Source organism: Scomber japonicus, chromosome 15, assembly GCF_027409825.1.
Source record: "Scomber japonicus isolate fScoJap1 chromosome 15, fScoJap1.pri, whole genome shotgun sequence".
NCBI lineage: Eukaryota > Metazoa > Chordata > Actinopteri > Scombriformes > Scombridae > Scomber > Scomber japonicus.
In genome coordinates this window covers 9,157,547-9,178,809 of record NC_070592.1, presented here as the reverse complement: position 1 = coordinate 9,178,809, position 21,263 = coordinate 9,157,547, and the positions used below count along the sequence as shown (strand labels likewise).

Here is a 21,263-nt window from a genome sequence, read left to right as displayed (position 1 = left end):
TTTTGGTTTGGCACTGATTGACATGTATGGAGGTGTATTATCTTTGCTCTTTCGCTCTCATTTTGTTATTGCTCTTATTTGTTATGATTGCGGCGTCTCGTGTGTAAAGACATGCAGGCCGGGCAATTTTCAGTGACCTCACCTACCTCACAACAAGTATGTTAAATGAATGGTTCACTCCAGTATCATAATATAGTACTTTTAGAGTTACATTACAACTCACATTTCCCACAGATTGAGATTATGGAGTGTTATTTTGCTCCAAAAAAGGCATAAAATGTCCATTAAATGTCTCTACTGTAGCAGATACACAGTATAGGGGAGCTTTAGGATTCAGATATTTAACTATTTCTTAAACAAACAAACAAACAAGCTCAATCACACACACACACACATAAAGCAGGTAAGACAGACATCATGCAGACTAAAATAAATCTAAAAGCAGTAAACTCTAAAATCTAAACATGCACAGTTTGTTTTTCTGTCACGAGGATCTGTGCTGTGACATATTTTGCAGTCAACACTTTGCCAGTAACATTCGACAGTGCTGTATTGTTTCCTCTACAGACAATCTGATGATCTAATTAGCCCTGTTTCCTCACCCTACCTGCCAAAAATCAAAACAAGGACAAGGACGCCCTCTGGTGTTACGATGCACTGAACCACAACAACAGACCAAAACACTGACAGTATAAAGCTGCTGCAAAGCTTTAATTATAAGACTGATCTGTGGTTTATTAGCATCTAAATATTATATATATATATATAATAATATTTCAAAGAATTAAAATCAGCAATATATGTATTCAGTAGCATGTTAAACTTTAAATTACTTAATGCTGCTACGCTACATGTAACTAGTTACTCTCCAACACTGCTAGCTAGCTAGTGCTTTTAAAAGGAAAGAAAAGTCAAGCCCTAAAATATCTACTTTATACAAATTAATATTTTCCTGTATTTGATTGAGTGGTCAACCTCTTAGCCTGTAACTGTTAATTACTACTTAAATCGATACCAAGTAGTATCGAAACATCTCCCGTCAAACGATACATGCAATCGATCCTTTTCGCACCCAGAGATAGAAAATATGACTATTTGTAAGGACTTGCTCACCGCCAATCAACACAAGTGTTAAATATTAATAATTTGAAGACTTTCTAAATGTATTTATGTAAAAATCAAATCACTTAGATGTGAAGAAGTGGTGGCATTTTATGCAATTTAATGCTTCTATTCACATGATGGGTATCGAATGAAGTACTAAATTGTTATGGCATCACTTTAAGGATGCTTGGGTTGGTGCTGGTATCATTTTTTTAACGAGCCCTCCCTCTAACTCTGTTGTCTTCCCGTCGACTGTGCAACTTTTGCCCTTCTGGGTCAAAATCGACCCAATTTGGTTTGACTGTCTATAAAACATAAGGTATAAATTATCACCCAATACCTTGTTAGACCTTATTAGCCAACTTCATTCCAAGTTATCAACACAGGTTTTACACATATTGTTGGAAATTGTGGTCAGTAGGCCTCATTTAAATGAAACTATAACTCATCTTTGAGGACAACAGGAGCGCTCAGTGAGATGTTTTTGTTTTTTATCTCCATAGTTACGTGACAGCAGGTGATGATAACAGTGGGAAATAAAACCTGTAATTAAACAAACACAGTCCTACATTGTCTCTTACTGGGTTAACCCTCCTGTTGTCCTCAAGTCAAGGCAGGAAGGAGGAAGGAAAGGAGGAAGGAAGGAAGGAGGTAAGGAAAGAAGGAAGGAAGGAGATAAGGAAGGAAGGAAGGAAAGGAGGGTGGGAGGAAGGTAGGAGGGTGGGAGGAAAAAAGGACAGAAGGAAGGGAGAAAGGAAAGGAAGGAAGGAGGGAGGGAGGGAGGGAGGGAGGAAAGAAGGACAGAAGGAAGGGAATGAAGGAAGGAAGGAAGGGAGGGAGGGAGGAAAGAAGGACAGAAGGAAGGGAGGGATGAAGTGAAGGAAGGAAGGGAGAAAGGAAAGGAAGGAAGGACAGAAGGAAGGTAGGAAAGAAGGAACAGTCAAAACAGACAGAAACATGAAGGTTAAACTATCCTCAGACTGTCCCCAGGAAGGTACTCGGGGACTCCTGGAGGTCCCCGGACCATAGCTTGGTGCTACATGACAGAAAACACAGCGCTTGAATAAAAACAGTGGTATGTGCTGACAATCACACAAGACTTTCCTCTCAATGTTTTATTGATTTTCCAGACTTTTTCTACCAGTGCAGCTTGAGAGCAACAAGCAAAGTAAAGCTCAGTATCGCCCTCAGCTGGTCATTTAACGTACTGCAATGAAACTGTACAGAAGTGCATTTACATTTTTACAAATTCTACATTAAGGCTGTTTTTATATTTCAAAGAGTATCCAAGATGATGCTAAAGAAAGTGTGAGGCATCTAGGCACAAAGTTTAATAAATTGCAGCACACATAAAGAAAACTGTTTAGGCAGAAAGAAAGAATCTAATACAGAGAGTTTATATTTTATTATAAAACCAGTGAAATGTGAGTTTCCCTCAAAGTTTGCATGTCTGACAATACTTCATTATCTTTTCTTAGTTGTTGTGTTGGATGGCTGCCACAGTCAAAGAAGCTTCCTGATATTAACTTTCAGGCATGTTTGTACATTTCCTCATCTCACTTATTTCAATATTTTGTTAAAAACCTCTCTGACCAACCTGCTTTGTTACATTTTACAGGATGGAAATCAGCTGTGTTAAAAAAAAAATCTGCATTGAAATGTGAGAATATTATGCAAATCTACGTTCAGAAAGTGACTTGAAATGTATTCAAAATAAATATTAGCAACAAGTTTCAAGTTTTTGAATCATTACACCTGATTTCTTAAGATCTTAAGACTCAGAAACAAATCAACGTTAAATAATGAATAAACTAAGTCAAATAGTGCTGTAAGTAGCCAACAAAGGCAAGAAGGCACTAAGTAAAAAGCATGTTTGCATAGTTATTATGAGGTCTTGAGTGCTAAGAACATTAAATATTCACTCTTGAACAATTTGGCATCAAGTACACTGACCTCTGACTGTTGGCATGACTGTTAAACACATTTTATATGTTGCTGAAGATAGAGGAGCCATCTTAAAACATTTATGGTACCACTTTCTCATTAGGTGCCCTTTATAAATGGTTTATAAGCATGATTTAATGACTCAATTAATGGTAAATATGTCATTAATAAGCATGTTTTTGGAAAGTGAAAATTTAACCCCAACATTTTACACTTTCCTAAAGAACTGGAAGAAGCAAATGTATGATGGTATAAAAAGGAGGGATTTTTTTACAACCTGGCAACCCACAAATTATCCTTATTAATGAATTGATTTATAAAGCTTTGATTAATGATTTATTGATCATTATTGAGTGCATGATAGCAAACATACTTGTTTGGTTGAGACTGCAGCAAAAATCACAACATCATCATTATTTTTATGTGTTGTTTTTGTTTGAAAATTAAATACAAATATACCACTCCCACAAAAGTGACTAATATTGCGATAACTGACAACATTTTTGCATATCATTCAATATCCAAATCACAGGAGATATATTATTATTATGTATTTATTCATTGATAAAGGAAGAGCTACACAGATGCCTGCAAATCATATTTTTCAGTTAACATTAAATATCAAAAAAGACCACTCTCACAAAAATCGTGACTCAAAATATATCATAATATAACATCTGACACAATATTTGTCAGGTTTTTCATTTTGCATGCCAAAAACAACAGCACAAAGACAGATTGACAACATTAATAACAATAAGAATAATCTAGTTATTCCAGTTGTTATATTAGACTTCATTACAATAACAGGTAGGCTAATCCTTTAATTGTGTTCACACCTTGTACTTGTTATATTACACACAACGCCCTTACTACTAGAAAAGCAACACAGTTTCTTTAATAATATTGCTTTTTTTATGCAGGTTTCAGAGCTAAATTCAGCCATGTTGCCCATTTTTGCAGCTAACTCATTTCTTTCTCCTCCTGTTCAACTTCAAAGCCAGTCCGCGCTTTTTCTTTCCTTTTCTTTCTTTCTTTCTTTCTTTCTCACCACCCCACCCCTCCGTCTATCTCTCTCTCTTTCTCTCTGCACGCCTTTTTATTTGCTGAAAGCTCAGCCCCCGTCACTGCACCTCCAGGAAATGGAGGAGCAGTACTGATGAGTGTGTCGCTGCAGGGCGGACAGCAGCAGCAGCAGGACTGGGAGGAGAAACGAGCAGCAGCAGCAGCTACAGGCGTCACCGGCAACTTTTAGTAGCACTTGAAGGTATCTCTACTCTACACACTTTATATATCATGCTCTATGTAACATTTAAGGACTCTGGGGAAATCGAGCTTTACGTTTATTGTATGTTTTCGTCGCCTGCGTGGTCGCTACAGTGTTTAATTTGTTAGTTGGGTTTGTAGCGGAAGATGATGGGCTTGGCTATCCCCGAGTTTCGAATCGGTTTCTTCTCTTTACATGCAGAAAAAAAACAAGACAAAAACTCAACTTGTTCTTCATTTTCTTCATTTTCTGCTCGTTTTCTTCGCAGGAAAGCATCAACAGGTGAAGATGAGCGACGCGAATCAGCCTAAAGTTGAACTTTTTGTGAAGGTAAGCGATTGAATGATGACACAAGAAGAAATAGGGGGGAGAAAAAAAACTCTCACACACACACACACACACATATACACACTCACACACACACGCCCAGATAGAGACACGAGGGCGACGACATAAACGTGACATTAGTTTATTTAAAGCTGCACACAGTTTCTTATCTAATCATTTAAGCAGTTTCTTGTGTGTGTTTTGTTGCATGTTTTGTTATTTCTGGCTGATAATGTGTCATTACGCTGCCTCATTTTTGGTAGGGGGGGGCACATAAATGTCACCTTGGCTGTATTATACTTTCATTAGACTGTGTGTGTGTGCGTGCTGTAATATTCATGTCAGTTAGACCACCTCTGCTGACTCACTGGGCTTATAAACTACAGCAAGTCTAATCTCATTAAATGCACATTAAGATAACAGACAGGAGACTTTAATCTATATTTAGTATGTTGGCCAGCTGGGTTAATCCCATTTTCTTACAGCCAAAAAACATCCTCTACAATAACCAATATGTCTTTTTTTTTCTTTTTTCTCCTCCTCCCTCCCTTCCTCCTTCACTTCATGCTCTTACACAAGTTTCCATAATGATTCCTCTGTATGAACATGTGAACATGTGCACCACCCTCTACTCTTTTTTTTTCTCTCTCTCTTCCTCCAAAGGGTGAAAGATGCTGTTGTAACTTCTCTGAAGCCTGGTGGTTTCTAGTCAAGCTCCTCAATGACACTTGATACCCTTAATTAACAGAATATCTGATTATAGTTTCACATGGGCCTCGGGAACAGTAAGAGGTTTTCAGATTTAGATCCTGAAGGAGATAGTGTGACTTAACTTTAAACATGGTCCTCTACAGCCATGCTAAAGACACTTAAGAGCTGCACCAGAGTAGCCAACAAGCTAGACTTTAATTCAAGAATGCTTTATTTTGCTCTTAGGTCTCCAATTAACCATTATTTCTGTATTATGGATTCATCTGCTGATCATTTTCTCAGTAGGAAAATCACCTGTCACCATTTCCCTCCTTCAAATTGATTGTTTAATCCTTACCAACAATCCAAAACACAAAGATATTTAATTTATTATCACATACCGCTGAAACAATAAGTCAATTGAGTGTTAAAGTGTGTTAACAGATATTAACCAGATGCTATTTTGACAATCAATTAATCATTTAAGTAATTTTTCAACCAAAGAAATGCCAAACACTCAGATGATTTGCTGCCTGTCTTTTTTGTGATAGTAAATCAGGAAAATTAATATTTTATTTCAAGAAAAGACATGTGAGGATGTCATATAGGAAGTTTTTCTCTAATTTTTGGGATATTTCAGGACCGAATAACGAATCAATTAATGGGGAAAGCAATTGTTAGTTGCAGCCGTACTATCATAAAAGACTGAGAAAACCTTCATATCTGAGAAACTGAATTCTTGGCGTATTCACTTAATATTTAATGCAACAGAGCTGAACGACCCGAGTTTACCTTATCAGCTCTTTTTTTAGCTCCTTTTCATCTCCTCCCTTCTGCTCATGCCTGTAAATAAGGTTTAGAGCTCTGCATGAGGTTTTCCAAAGAGTTTAAGGTTGACGTGTGTGTGATAATCTTTTTCTCTTGCAGCTCGGTCAGAGAGTAGAGGACAATTTCTTTACTTCGTTTAGTTTTTCTCAATGAAAACGGAGAACATTTGAGCACAAAACACTCTTAAAAACACTACATAAGATGAGCCAGTGCTAAAATGCTAAAATTAGCGTGCTTTCTGTTTTGTGCATTGCAGGCGGGCAGCGATGGTCAGAGCATTGGCAACTGTCCCTTCTCCCAGCGTCTCTTCATGGTGTTGTGGTTGAAAGGAGTGACCTTCGACGTTACCACGGTGGACATGAAGAGGTGAAAAACTTTATATGTGTGTGTGTATGTGTGTGTGTGTGTTTTCTCTTTCACAGCCCTGCAGGTTTTCTACTGGCACAACAGAGGAATGTCCGCCTACTGTTTTAAAGCTCCCAAATGTAGCGTGCAGTAAAAGAACAGTAACAGTGGGGAGTTGCATTTAGTTAACAGGTGTTAAAAGATATACACGCAGCCACGCTGACATCCATGTGAGTGAAAGGCGGCACAAGCTGCAAAAATGAGTAATTTCCTGTTTGTTTTCATAAATTCTCCTTCTTTCCTTCCCCTTTTTTATTCTTCTACTCTTCACTTTCTGTTACATTTCTCTTGACTCACTCTCTCCCTCTCCTCCTCTTCCTCCTCCTGCTCCTCCCATATGTCCGCCGCTGACTTTTTCCGTCTGTCCATCTACCTGCAGGAAGCCAGACATCTTGAAGGACCTTGCTCCCGGTGCCCAGCCGCCCTTCCTGTTGTACGGCAGCGAGGTGAAAACCGACACCAACAAGATTGAGGAGTTCCTGGAGGAAAATCTGAGCCCCCCAAAGTAATCACTCCCCTCCCATCTGTTTCCCTGTGACATTTTCATTTTCCTCCTCACCTATTTTTACCTTCTTATGTATTTATTTCTCTTGTTTTTAAGGTATCCCCGTTTGGCTGCTCGTAACCCCGAGTCCAACACGGCCGGCATGGATGTCTTCTCCAAGTTCTCCGCTTACGTGAAGAACTCAAACCCTCAGACCAATGAAAGTGAGTCAAACATCATCTCTTCAAATCAGAGGTGTCATTAAGATAAAACGCTTTGCTTCACCTTTTATCTTTTGACTTTTTTGTGGGGAGGAGGAGGAGGAGGAGGAGGAGGGGGGGTTGGGGGGGGGTGGTGGTTTCTTTTTGGTGCCACTGCCTGTAACAAATGCGGCTGAGCTCTGACAGAAAACCAGCAGGGAGCGGTCGTGCTAATAACATTACAGTCTGAGCTTTTCTGCCTCACTGCAAATGGGTCACCTACTGCTCTGTGTGTTTAGCCAAAGTGTGTCACGGGATCTCGTGGGAAAAGTCACTTTTTGTTGGGTGGAATCTGTGCATTCATGAGGGTTAAACTTACTCATTTATTACAGTAAAAAAAATAGAGATATAAGATGTTCTTTTTAAGCTGTTTAACTTCTTTTTAAATGAGTATTTTCTGTCCATGCTCACGTGCTCAGATCTAGAGAAAGGCCTGCTGAAGGCTCTGAAGAAGCTGGATGACTACCTCGGCTCTCCACTTCCTGACGAGATCGACGAGAATAGCGCTGATGAGGTCACTTCCTCGTCCCGCCCCTTCCTGGACGGCCAAGAGCTTACTCTGGCTGACTGCAACTTGCTGCCTAAGCTCCACATCGTGAAGGTAATCTTCAGCTTTAATGCAGTAGCAGTGTACAGCTTAGATTGAAGAAATTACAAGGTTGAGTTTGTTTGTTTCTTTTTTTTTTAATTCTTTTGTTCAGCAACTCTTCCTCTTTTGTTTTTTCTCCCTCTGCTGCAGGTTGTGTGTTTAAAATACAGAGGTTTCAGCATCCCTCAGTCTCTGACCAACCTCTGGAGGTACCTGAACGCAGCGTACGCCCGGGAGGAGTTCTCCTCCACCTGCCCGATCGACGAGGAGGTGCACATCGCCTACTCCTCTGTAGCTAAAGCTCTCAAGTAGGAGAAGAAAGGAGGGTTACAATTCATGATTTAAAAAAAAAAAAAACACCGTTAGAACAACTTTAGAATATATTTAAAAAAAAGCACACAAACAAACACACACATGTAGTTTATCACCTTTCATTACACGACTCAATACCATCGCCAAACAATACTGTTAAATTAGTTTTTTTGCCTCAGTGGATCTATTAACATTGTAAGGAAAACGAGGAAATGCTCACAGCAGATAAGCTGATATAAAAACAAAACGCACACACACACACACACACAAAAAAGAAATGTCAGCTGTGGTTACGTTTTATTTAGCTGACACGCTTGTTGACCACACACACATATCTAAGGACATAAATGTGGATGCTTCTACACACACACACACACACATTTAAAAAACTACAGCCTTGCTTCGTGTACAGTTTAACCGTCGATAAACACACACACTGTAATGTCAGAAATGTTTCTTTTAAATTAGCTAACGCCCCACCCCCTCCCCCCTCCCTCTCTTCTTCTTCTCCATTTCTCCATGACGGTCACTATTATCCTTAATTTTTTCTTTTGGGAGATTCAACAACAGACACAAAGCTGCCTATCAGATCAGATCAAGCCTCACACACAAGCTAATTCAACTCTTTATATTAACAAACATTCACAGCAGCACCAGCTCACCTGCCAAAAAAATGTCTTCACATTGACTTTCTGCTAATCAAGAGGGGAACAAGGCCTTTTTTTAATTCTTTTTTTTTTTTTTTTTTTTACAGTTTCATTGTTATTAACGCCAACTCGTGTTTTTAAAATGTTTATTCTTTATAGTGCACCTCAGGGAGGAAAAGGGGGGTGCTTTTTTTTTTTTTTTTTTTCTTTCTCGGGCCTGCAGACCGGGTCTCGCTTTAAGGAGGCAGAGCTGAAAACAGTTACAGACAGGAAACTATTTCAATAGACTCGGGCTTCCCCTTTCTGTGCTCCCATAGCAGGCGTGAAAGGATTATTCAAGATTACTGAGCTTGTTATGATCCACTGTAAAAGCCTCTTGCCAACAGTTTATTTAATTCTGCCTGTCATGAATGAAGGACGTTTTGTTTTTTTGGGGGGGATTTTTTTGTTGTTGTTGTATGTTTTATAAAAAGACGTGAGATTAGATTGTGAGAGAGTTTTGAAGATAGCGTGGATGAAGGAATGAAGGCGACGCTGTGCAGCCCCGGGGACACATGGCCTGTTCTGTCACATGTTTCTCTTTCTTTCTGGGTGGGGAGGGGGGGGGGGCACAGCAGGAAGTTAAATATAAGATAAATAAGTATAAATCATTGGTAGCTAGAGCTTGTAGGATGTTATTAATTACAGGATAAGGCTGGCGTTATTCTATATTTTATTGTGTCGTCAAATTTCGTGAAAAGACTAAAACAGGTTTTCGGAGCTTGATTGACAGCTGTGAGCTCCCACCCCCCCCCTAACTTTTACCTCCTCTGATTGGTTACTGGTTGTACTTTTGACCATATTTCAATTTAAATATGAGAAAAAACTTACATACTGTAGCTTTAAGTTCTAAGTAAGTTCTAAGTAACTCATTAGCCTCAGCTGACAACAGCGTAATAATCTATATGAGGCAGAGAGATGACACTCTTGGGATTTTTTTTGACAATTGGGAAAATATTAAATATCACTTAGACTTATGTGTGCTTGTCATGTGTTTCCAGTAGATTTAATCCACTGTGGGAGCTTTTTAAAAAAATTTTTTTACTAGACTTGAAATCGAACCGCTGGAAAAAACTGGAACTAGCAGCTTGTGTTGAGGATTTTATGAAACTGTACGGCAATTAAGATTTAATTTAGAGGTAGTTTAAACGTCTTTTGTTGGGAGCCCAAGATAAAGTTTCATGTCTCTCACATTAACATGAAACTCATATTTTTTTTAAAAAGAAAATAAACCTAAGTGCAATTTTGAATCGGATTGAAAAGACAATCTTTAACACAGTGTTTTGATTTATATTAAATACGTCCAGTGTGAGCACAGTTGTTTAATCACGCAAAGTTAACCCCTCCTTTTCTGACCTGCTCGGTATTGAACACAAGTGTTGATCAAAGAGATGATATATTTTACTTGACTGAATTGTTGTAGACCGATTGTTCTTGTTATTATTATTTTTTTTAAAGGGAGCATATCTGATTAATGCCAGTGCTGATATATATATATCCGAATGTTTTCTTATCGTAGGATTTGATACAATTTCAGGGACCATTAATGTTAAAAATGTTAACTTTTATTTAGATTTCTCACCTCACTGTTTTTAACTCTGTTTTTATTTCTTCCTGCTATGTATTGTATTTGTTATGAGACCTATATCTATGCTTTTCACTTTGTTTCCTACCTTTTATGCATTTCCCTTTTTTTTGGTCTCTTTTTTGTTGTTGTGCTGTCTCCATCTTTGTGGAAAGCAGTCACACTTCAAAGTCCACAGCATGAAAACCTCCGTGGACGCTAAAAATAGTAGATTTAATAAAAACAAAGACAATCAAACTAATAGCACCGCTGGAAGTTTCCAATATGTATTTTGTACTTTTTAAAAGCCCTTATGAAGACACATTCATCTATTAATAACCCAATAAAACAATCTTAATAATAAAGTGTGTTTTTATTTCTTTTTTTGAGGGTAATATATCATTGAAATAGCCGAGAAGGAAACGTACAAAAAGGTTCATTTCTACTCCATAACAGCAGTGACTTTAAACTTTAAACATTCAAGTATAATAATGTTAAAAAACATGTACACAGCAAATCCACTTAAATAGAGTAAAATAAGAAGCATCTATTCAGTATAATTTTATTAAAGGTTAAAGTTTTATTAGCCTCACTATTACCATTAATGTCATTTAGAGATGCACTGATGTCAATTGGAGTATTATTCAAAACAGCTGACGACACATTTTACATGGAAATAATCATCATGTTTGACTTTCCATTTCTTCTCAGTACTCTTCTTTTTTTTTTTTTTTCCATGTTGGTTCCAAAGTTGAGGTCTAAAGTTCATTCGTGATCTTCGGAAACCAGCAGTTGATTAAACCATCTGGTCAGTCAATCAGTCGATCAACAGGAAATTCATCAGCAACTGAGCAACATATTATATATCTAATCATATTTGACAGTGAATTCAGTATCTTTGGGTGATGGTGGGTTTGTTTTGTCAAGAATGAACTTTTTAAGCCAAAAATGGGGGAAAAATAAACCTTGAAATACTTAGAAATGGAAAATTTGGACATCGATGTTTGCAGAGCGGCCACTTGAGGTGAGATAGTTTTGTCAGCTGTGTTTATTCTTGTGTCAGTTTTGTATTTTTCTAACTATATTTGGACATTTTTATCATCTTTTTTTTTTGTATATCGCCTCACACAACCGTCAAATCATGTGCTAAAAATAAACATTTGACATTGATATGTAAAAAAATAGTAAGTTTATCAGATTTGTTGATTTTTGGGTAATACTTTAAAATAATATAAATCACTGCATCACTAAAATGTATAACTCATCCTTTAAGTTACCACTGCATCACATTGACTGTTAATGCTCTCTTTTGCTTTTGTCTGTCAGTGTATATTTTTACACAATGTCTCCCAGGTCACTTAAACATCATCGGCGTGACCCCTGCTTGACCTCCACCTTCATCTCCATCTCCACCTTCATCATCATCATCTGTGCTGCTCAGGCCAGCAGGAGACTGAGCGCAGGCAGCAGGCAGAGCACCACTCCTCCCCAGCTGAGGGCAGCAGCGGTCACAGCCGCGTTACACAGGTCCGTATCACAGCAGATGTTGGTGTAGTTGAAGAACAGACCTGTGGTGTATTTCTGCCCACTAATGCCACACTGGGTGGGAAGAGCGCAGCTTTTCTCGTACATCGTCACCTGTAGAGGACCTACGGAGAGAAGAGAGGAAGTTATACTGGTCCGTGCTATGATGGAGGAAGACTACGGAAGCAAAGAAAGGACATAATTAGGATTTCAAGCTGCTTAAAAACAACCACAAAATACTTAATATTAAATATGAAATACAGCTTAATTAATAGTACAGTAACTTAGTTTATATTTTGAAGTCTCCTGTTAAAATTTATAAAAGCATTTCAAGTTTTGTTATTGCAAAAATGCTTGATTGATTATCCTCGTTAGCCCTAATGATCAGTTTTATATTTAAAATGTTTAAATAAGAAAGTTAATATGTATATAAATATATATAAATAGTGAATAATAGAGCTTTAAACTTACATTTAAACTAAAAAATATCAGATTCTGTAGCTTTAAGTTTTTACACAGCACCATTATTGGGTCAGAACTTATTTTTACAACTCAGATCGAATCCATTCCTATTAAGCCTCGGCCTTAAAGATGAGACTTCAAACAACATAAATCACTGTTGACTTATATTCTGTGTCAGTCTGCCTTTCGGTGCTTTCATTTAACACTCATTCATTTTGCTCCATTTGGTTGAGTTTAATGTAGCATTAACATGTTTCATAATGAGTAATATCTCTAAAATACATCATTATTTTTCTAATATATTGATTTAAAAAAAAAAAAAAGAAGTGAATCTTCCACTAAAAGCCTCACTCTGTCTCACACACTGTCATTACACTGACGCTGATGAGAAACTAACTTAAGGGAAGTGAGAGTGTTTTGACAGCCTTTTATCTGAGTCATTTAACAAATCGTAGAGGTGTGTGGGGGATGGTGGGGGGTGGTGGGGGGGGGGGGGGGGACTTTGAATAATTTTCCAGGTCAGGTGATTCAGGAAGAAGGAAGCACGAATTTCAACTCACGTGCTATTTCAAAGTGTAACGCCTGAATAAAAAGAGATACATAAAACCCGGGAATGTTGGCATGTTTCTGGGCGACTCTCCTCACATGACGCTCACATGCAAAAAACAACTGTGTTTACAGCTCAGTTAAAGTCCATGTGAGTAAAAGGGGGGCTTTTATATCCTTTGATGAGACACAGCCAGCATTTTGCCCCACCCTAGTCCGGAGCCCAGCGAGTTATTTTTAGAGATAATTTGATGGCATCACAGGCTTTAGTAAGCTGACAACCGGCCTGATGAGAAATGGTGCTGAGATCTGAGTCACTCTTTTGTCTCCTTTTGTGTTTTTGCACTCGGAAAGTCGAGAAAGGTTCAGGCCTGAGAGAAGCCAACGGACCACATGTTTGAGTTTTTAATAGTTTTAGTATCCCAAACATCAATAAATAAAAGATTTAACAGTGTGGACTGCAAATATTTGGACAGTGATATTGTTTTGGCTCTGTGCTGCAGAGGAAAGTCCCAAAAAAATTAGGTTTATGGAGTTTATCTGGACGACTTTGCGGAGTAGAAACCAGTTTTTTACATCAGTCTGTGTTCCACATTTAAGGATTTTCCATGTTATCCAGATATAACCCAATAAACTTTCTTTTCAGAGCAAAAGCTTTCATATAAAACCGTGACTATGAGCTTCAAGTGCTGATTCACAGCTTTAAAAGTATTTGGCCTATATTGTGTGAACAGTGTCGGGATTGTAACTACGAGTTCAGTTTCTGCAGAGTTCTTCATGATGTGGGTGAGTGGCGCCATCAAATAAAAGAGAGTCAGCATTTTCACTCCTATATCCATGGTTTCTCTTCAACTCCGGTGGGCCGGCGGAACAAAAAAAAAAGAAAAGCCAAAACAAAACTGTCCTTATACTTTACAGAAAGGAGAATACATTTCTCAAATCTTCTCCCAGACAAACACTCTACAATGAGGCTTTGTCTGCCAATTTGTGATCCATCACTGCCCTAGATTCTCTGAAAATAATCTAATCTGCAGAAAAGAAAAGATACAGATAAACTCCCTCACTGTCTCTCTCTCTGTCTCTGTCTCTGTCTCTCTCTCACCTCGTATTCCCGTCGCAGTGCTCGACAGGCAGAGTTGTCCAGCCGGGCATTCCTGGGGAAACTGTAGGCAGTCCATAGGAGAGATGGAGGGGAAGACGCAGGTGTAACAGTGCAAACAGGCTTGAGGGGAAAAGAAAAAAACAAATATCAAGAAACTTATTGTGAATGTTACCCAACTGAGACAGGATACCGATATTGTGTAAAGATACATCAAGTAATATACATTTTTTCATAAGGATCCTTTAAATTTGGTTACATAATGTTCAGGCTCAAATTTGACTCATTGTTTCAATCGAGATCTGTAAAAACACCCTATACACATTTCTTATGAGAGTAAAATGCATAGGTTTTTGTAGTTTTGTGCAGCTGATACTCATTTTTATATATGCAAACGTCCACATTTTACCTGTGTTTATTAAAAAAAACTGACTGATACAATAGTAGGCTCTCATTTCTTTGTTTTGTTTTGATTATTTCTACATTGTGCAGAAATAAGGAAATAATCGATCATTATTAAGTGATCGCTGAACTCAGGCTAGTGTGAGGGACTTTTTAACAGCTCCGCTCCAGTAGCGATAAATCTGTAATAATCAAAATATAAAGATCAAAATTGTAAAGAAAAATAACCACAATTCAAACTGTTAGCACATTAACGCTAAGAAAAGCTTAAATGCAACAAAACTTTCCGAATACAGTAAAAAAAAAAATTTAAATCTTGTTTTGTAGATGTTTGGATTTGATCAAATAACTCTTTTACACAATTACTCACATAAAAGCACTTTTCCTCACAAATTTAATATTGAACAAGATCTCTTTAAGTTGCTATTTGATATACGTAATTAAACATAAAACTGTAGCTATACTTTTAACTCAGTGTGTAAAGAAGGACAAACTAAAACTGATAATGAAGTTTGATTTTTCTTTTAATACAATTCTCTTCGTCCTTCAAATCATCAAATAACTGATGATGAGATTTGTGATTTCTTGTTTGTCCCACATACTTGCCAGAGGAAGACAACACAGGAGCACAATCAGAAGTAGTGAACGAGGCATGATGCTTCCAGTCAGAAGTCCTAAATAACGTTTTCAGTTTATTCCTCAAACGCCTCCAAAAAAATCCCCTCGTCGTTGGAAGTCCAAAGCTCAAACCCTCGGCGTCAGCTCTTCTTCTGCTGTGTTTTTGGGTTTAGCTGATTAAGTAGTAACTCCTCAAAATGTTAATAATTTTTATTGTCAGCACCCTCTGTGTTCACCTCTGGGTTTTTTCTCCTTGTGTCACTTTTGGTCTTGGCTTCTACGTTTTGTCGTAGGCCTGACTTGGACAAAAAAAAAAACCCATACTCCTCCTCCCTAAAACTTTTAATTTAATTTGGAGAGGTAATAACGATCAGCTGAGACGGCTAAAGACGGCCAAAGAATGTAGGTCTGGGGTTTGTTTTTATATCACAGTGGGTGTCTCACGATATTTAAAAAAAAACAGCGTCCTAGTCAAAATTGCTGGCTCATTAGTTGAAAGGACGAATGAGGATACCGGTACGTTAGTGTTTAGAGGAAGTGAGAAACAAAGTAGAAACAGAAAGGAAGTATTTAAGAGACACTGAGCCAAATCAGTGGACTTCTTCTTCTCTGGTAAGCTTGATGGCAGTCAGCAGAAAGAGACTGGACTTTATGACGGAGTGTGATGAATGTTTAAGATCTGCTCCTACTGTAGATGACCTCTGACCCCTGACCTTTGACCTTACTATAGAGGAGGAAAAGCAATAAGATCATTTATAATTCTCTGTGCTGTTGCATGTAAGGGTTGGGTTTGTGTATAGATGACAGATGAGATGAGTTCATTGTTTCTCAGTTTATATATACAGGTGATAAAAAAGTTTAACCTTTGTATCGTCCTCCCGGGTCAAATTGACCCTTCTGTTTTGACTGTTCCTTCCTTCCTTCCTTCCTTCCTTCCTTCCTTCCTTCCTTCCTCCCTTCCTCCACCCTTCCTTCTTTCCTCTGTCCTTCTTTCCTTCCTTGCTCTTTTCCTTTCTCCCTTCCTCCCTCCTTTCCTTCCTTCTCCCTTCCTTCCTCCCTTCCTCCCTCCTTTCCTTCCTTCTTCCTCCCTTCCTCCCTTCCTCCCTCCTTTCCTTCCTTGACTTGAGGACAACAGGAGGGTTAAAAGACAACTACGATAATATAAAAAAGACCAAGAAGGTTGAATTTCAGAGCGTGAAAAAAGAAACTGGCATCTATCACATATTGGAGACACATTTGGGTAGATGTGTGATTTTGCTCTACAGGTTAGTGGATCTGTGTAGTATCCTTGAATTGAATTAAAGGATATGTTCACAATTTACCCTAATCCTCTCAAAACAACAGCTGGGTGCAAATTGACATTTCCCTTCAAAATAAAGTTACAATGGAAGTGATGAGGGACAACTTATGGGAGGATTCAGCAGTTTGAGTTAGTCACACAGTTAAAGTCTTTTTTTAGCAATCTCTTTCTCTCTTTGTGTCTTGGCAGGCAGTTGTTGTTTTCAGTGTTTAGAGTGGAAGGATAGTAACAAAAAGAAGGAACTTGGCAATAAAACAACATTAAATTTAAAAGATTTTGACTTGATTTGACAGCTGAAGTATTATAATTGCTTCAAATAAACTTTTAAACACACTTTAACACAGAAGGAGGACTGTGGATTTTGTCCCCCATCACTTAAACTCTAATTATAAAGGGCTTTTCTAATAATCATTATGAACAGGAGGAATGATTACAGCTAGAAAAATGTATGTCAACATTAATTCAGGCTTCTGACTGTTGTTTTAAGACAGACTTGAAAAATTGAGAGCCTGTCCTTTAACCTTTGTGTTGTCCTCGTGGGTCAAATTGACCCCGTCTGTTTTGACTGTTCCTTCTTTCCTCCCTCCCTCCTTCTCTCTTTCTTTCCTTCCTCCATCCCCCCTTCCTTCCTTCCTTCCTTCCTCCCTCCCTCCTTCCTTCCTCCTTTCCTTCCTTCTTCCTTCCTCCATCCCCCTTCCTTCCTTCCTTCCTTCCTTCCTTCCTTCCTTCCTCCCCTTCCGTCCTTGACTCGAGGACAACAGGAGGGTTAAACATTGTGTTGCATTGTTTAAGATTGTAAGTACGAATAAGAAATATGATCCTGTTTTTAAAGTCAAAATGAGGTGTATTGTGTTGTGTATGTGTTGATGTGTAAATGTGTGAGACAGCAGCTTCTGTAAAGAGCGCAGTGGAGAAAAGAGTCAGCATCTTTGACAGCGAAAGAAACACGGTGAAAGACAGTCAGCATGTCAGAAAGACAGAATCAGTGAGTTGGAGTGCAGACCAGTATAACCAAATTATCCTTTAGGGCGTAATAGGAGACGTGAGGGCAGCATGTAGGAACGGTCTGCTGACAGCAAGTCTTGTGATGGGTTGAGCCAAGCAGGCTCAGACTGAATAAGCTGTTTACTAGTTGATTAATTACACAGCACCACCCGGCCAAAAAAGCCAGAAGTCTCTCAGGAGAAGCTGTCAGACTCCTGCCACGCCTCTGACAAACTGTATTTACAAAACCTTTTCTTTCATTTCTCTGATTTATTGGCTGTAATTAGGATGTTAGAAGGATAATCAGTCCCACAACTCTTCTGTAAGGCAGTTTTAGCCAGTTTCTTTGACTTTTATAAGGAATAAAATGGATCGTTATCGACTAATCATGAACTCTGGGGATTTCAGTGGTGACACACAGATCGTAAAACGGTGTCATTTCCCTGTTTCACTAATGTTGGTCACGCCTGCAGTCGTCTCAGTCCTCATGCACATGTGACATAAAGTACTGTGTTCAATATGCCAAAATGAACACAACAGGAAATGATCTCATGTTGCATATTTAGAGAAACTGGTTCTCTGACTAGTTTGATTGACACTTTATATCAATTCATTTATGACCCAGTGTGAATAGATCTAGTAACAAAAAACACTGAAAAAAGCTAAAAATGCATCAAATTTCACAAATTCGGGTAAAAGTTGTTTTAAAATGTGTTTGGATTCATGAATTTGTCTTTTTTTTTTTTTTACACAGTTACTATTACATGAAAGCTGTTTTTTGGCCTAATTTCAGCCTTGAATGAGCCCATGAAATTGGGTTATTTGCATGTTTTTAAACTGGTATTACATATATTTTATTAGAGCTGCATCAATCAGTCAGTTAGTCGATCAACAGAAACTCAATCTGCAATCATTTTTATGATCGATGACTCATTTTATGTAATTGTTTAAGACCAAATGTTCAAGTCTAAACTGGTCGGGACAATATGAAACATTTTAGTTTGCATCTTAGGGAAACTATGATTGATATTTTCCACAGTTTTCTGACCTTTTGTTGCTCAAACAACTAATCTATTAACTGAGAAAACAATCTACAGATTATTCAGTTATAAAAAATAACCCTTAGTTGCAGCCTTACACTTAATAAAACATGAAACTAGGCTTGTACTCTCCTAACTGAGTGAAGAAACACTAAAAACTAAAACTGATAAAATGCAAATTAGGGACCAACTTGTCTTCTTCTACTGTTTGATTCAATCACTGATATAAAAAAACTGCAAAACTGGCCAAAAACTGGATCCCAGCAGTTAGAGCAGTTTTTTAAGTGACTCAAAATCACTAAAAGTAACTCCAGCATCCACATAATTACTATGCATTTCTTTGCTCCTGTGTAATTCAAAGTAAATCACGTCCATTTCTGGAGTGTTTCAGATGTTTAAGGACAAGCGTACTGAATCGTAATTAGAGGGGCGACCTTTTTTTCTTCTCTTCTCCACAGACGGGGTACGTGGGGTGAACCTGCTCATGGTGTTTTTTGTAATGGGGATGTTTTTTGTGAGTTGGCTGGAAGGATCTCAGCGGACAGATGGCGTTCTTTAATCCTGTCTGCACTGGTCTGTGTGCTGTCTACTTGTCCTCTCTTCCCTCCCTCCCTCCCCCTTCCCTCCACACATCCCTCTGCTATTACATCACCCTCACATTTTCTGACTCTTTCTCTTCATTTACACACACATATATATACATATATATATAGTTATTCTCTGTTGCTGTCTGCATCTCTGACTTTCTTGGTTGTAGTAACTAAATCGAGTCAGTAGAAGGAAATATTGTGCTGCTTTACAAGTAAAAAAAAAAAAAAGTAACCCCACACTCCCATGCGGACATCCACATTTATAAACTCACAGCTCACACAGCCATCTGTTACCGAGGATGTGTTTATGCATGTTTATGCCACTGCTGTCCAAACCTGCAGCGATGTGTGGCCAAAGTTGAGCAAAAAAAAACCTCATTGATTGTAAACACGATTCACACTGATGCCATTTTAAAGGGTTGTAATATAAACAGCAGAGCTTTTTCCCTTTAGAGTCTGATGAAGCAACCTGTTTATCCAACATCATCTGACCTACATTTTCTGGAAAAGCCAGATTATTATTATTTTTTGTCATGTCACACAGACAAACACACTGCGGCTCAGTAGTACAGCGTGTCCAGGCCTTAATCTGTGCTGACTTTGAATAGAAAGAGAGAATGATGAAAGAATGAAAGAGAGAGAAAAAGAAGGCAATTTGACAAATGTTTAGACAGCCTAGTGAGATTAATGAACTGGAAACTTGATGCAACCAATTATTTACAGCACTGTGGGAGAGGTGAGAGACATATTGACTTATTTGATTCACTGCAGACAGTCCCAAGTTTAGGCCTTAGTATAATATTTAAAGGGCAGATAGAAACAGAGAGGAAAGGCAGTACAGTACCTGACCTTTCATAAACAATTCATCAGGATTATTGAAGGGGGAGAATATGAAACAGGAGTCATTAATCCCAGAAAATCTAATAGAAAAACTCCATTAATTCAGTGTCTTAATACAAGGAAAGGGTGTCAGGGTAGGCTTATCGGCTATATGTGGCAAAAGTAGGTTAATTTATGCAGAGATTGTCTAAAAACAGTGGCACGTTAAAATGTTCAATCCTACTTGACTTCAAATTTGAGCATTTCTTTGGCTTTAAATTATTATTTGGTCGCTATAGTAACAGCCTAAAACTGTTACCTTAAAAAACTAGCATAAACAGTTGCTAATGTTAGCTTAACTGTCAAGGGTTAACACTGAAGTTTTAGGTAATACAGTTTTGGTTAGGTCACAGTAATGTCTGTTGTGATGCTAATATATTCATTTTTTTATTTTTAGGTTGCTGTGATTTAGTTTTTACTGTGATCAGCTGGTTTTAAGTGTTTAATATGACAAAGAAATGCCTATTTTAAAGAGAAATGCCTGTATTTTTCAACATAGACCCTGTTTTTGCATCTTTTTGTGTCTAAGTGATCCGATGTGATCCCTTTTCTGTTGGGGCAATAGTGCCTCTTCAATGTACGTCCAGTAAAAGCTCTTGTTTTGCCGCTGACAGGCTCAGATTCAGATTATTTTAAGTATCTGACAACATCATTAGACGCAATAAAAAACACATTAAACCACATTAAGTGAAAGTGAGGATACAAACATTTTATTCCCTGTATGATTCTTTCAATAATGTTATCAGACAGTTATAGTAACAATCTGAGCCAGTGGCTAAAACACTTTTAGTGGACGTAAATTGACAGGCACAATTGCCCCAAGGGGACAACGGTCCATTTAAAAGCTGTTGTAACGATCTCACTCAATACTGGAGCAGTTTCAAAAATTGTTGTCTCCATTAGTCACTTAGACATAAAAAGATAGGAGAACAAGGTCCAGATTGAAGTTCCCCTTTAAGTTATCTTTTTTAAATTTTTTATGAACTTCATCTTCAACAAAAACATTCATCTTTATAATCACACGTTTTGCTCCTGTGATGTAATTAGTGAGAATAAACGGACTATTGTGTAGTGTAGCTTCAGTATTGGTTGTAATTGATCACAAATCAGTCTTGATTGACTCCCTGCAGGACGTGTGGGGGATGGGGGGGAGCTAGGTCAAGCTAGAGATACGCACGTGACGTAAACCGGATGTTACGCATGTTAGCTTAACGAAATAAGAGCTCAACGAATATTCAATCTCCTATTTTTAAAGAAAATGTCAGTTTGGTTTGTGGTGACCTTTACAGAGCCAGTTTCTAGGCAAGGCAGCTTTATTCATATGGTGCATTTCATACCTAGGGGCAATTCAATGTGCTT

At 38.1% G+C, this 21,263-nt stretch overlaps 3 protein-coding genes across 3 annotated transcripts in view; 1 reads left to right on the top strand and 2 right to left on the bottom strand.

The window, feature by feature from the left end:
• LOC128374290 (tetranectin-like) overlaps nucleotides 1-21,263 on the bottom strand; it is a 171,901-nt gene that overhangs the window by 52,871 nt on the left and 97,767 nt on the right. The window lies entirely within an intron of this gene.
• Nucleotides 4,255-8,488, top strand: clic1 (chloride intracellular channel 1). Its single transcript, XM_053334572.1, has 7 exons — nucleotides 4,255-4,315; nucleotides 4,584-4,645; nucleotides 6,417-6,526; nucleotides 6,945-7,070; nucleotides 7,167-7,273; nucleotides 7,729-7,910; nucleotides 8,049-8,488. The coding sequence occupies exons 2-7, from the start codon at nucleotides 4,604-4,606 to the stop codon at nucleotides 8,208-8,210; spliced, it is 729 nt and encodes a 242-aa protein (XP_053190547.1). The 5' UTR covers nucleotides 4,255-4,315; nucleotides 4,584-4,603; the 3' UTR covers nucleotides 8,211-8,488.
• On the bottom strand, nucleotides 11,898-15,147 carry LOC128374293 (prostate stem cell antigen-like). The gene is made up of 3 exons (XM_053334578.1): nucleotides 15,096-15,147; nucleotides 14,095-14,214; nucleotides 11,898-12,109 (listed from the first exon to the last, which is right to left on the bottom strand). Exons 1-3 carry the CDS (start codon nucleotides 15,145-15,147, stop codon nucleotides 11,898-11,900), a joined length of 384 nt encoding a protein of 127 aa, XP_053190553.1.

What these genes read in the sequence shown, in the direction of transcription:
- clic1 (XM_053334572.1), top strand. Translation starts at nt 4,604, where the DNA reads ATGAGCGACGCGAATCAGCCTAAAGTTGAACTTTTTGTGAAG. An exon ending in ACCACGGTGGACATGAAGAG is followed by an intron (nt 6,527 to 6,944) that starts GTGAAAAACTTT and finishes ATCTACCTGCAG; the next exon opens with GAAGCCAGACATCTTGAAGG. An exon ending in CTAAGCTCCACATCGTGAAG is followed by an intron (nt 7,911 to 8,048) that starts GTAATCTTCAGC and finishes CCTCTGCTGCAG; the next exon opens with GTTGTGTGTTTAAAATACAG.
- LOC128374293 (XM_053334578.1), bottom strand. Translation starts at nt 15,147, where the DNA reads ATGCCTCGTTCACTACTTCTGATTGTGCTCCTGTGTTGTCTTCCTCTG. An exon ending in GTGTTGTCTTCCTCTGGCAA is followed by an intron (nt 14,215 to 15,095) that starts GTATGTGGGACA and finishes TTTCCCCTCAAG; the next exon opens with CCTGTTTGCACTGTTACACC. An exon ending in CACTGCGACGGGAATACGAG is followed by an intron (nt 12,110 to 14,094) that starts GTGAGAGAGAGA and finishes TTCTCTCCGTAG; the next exon opens with GTCCTCTACAGGTGACGATG.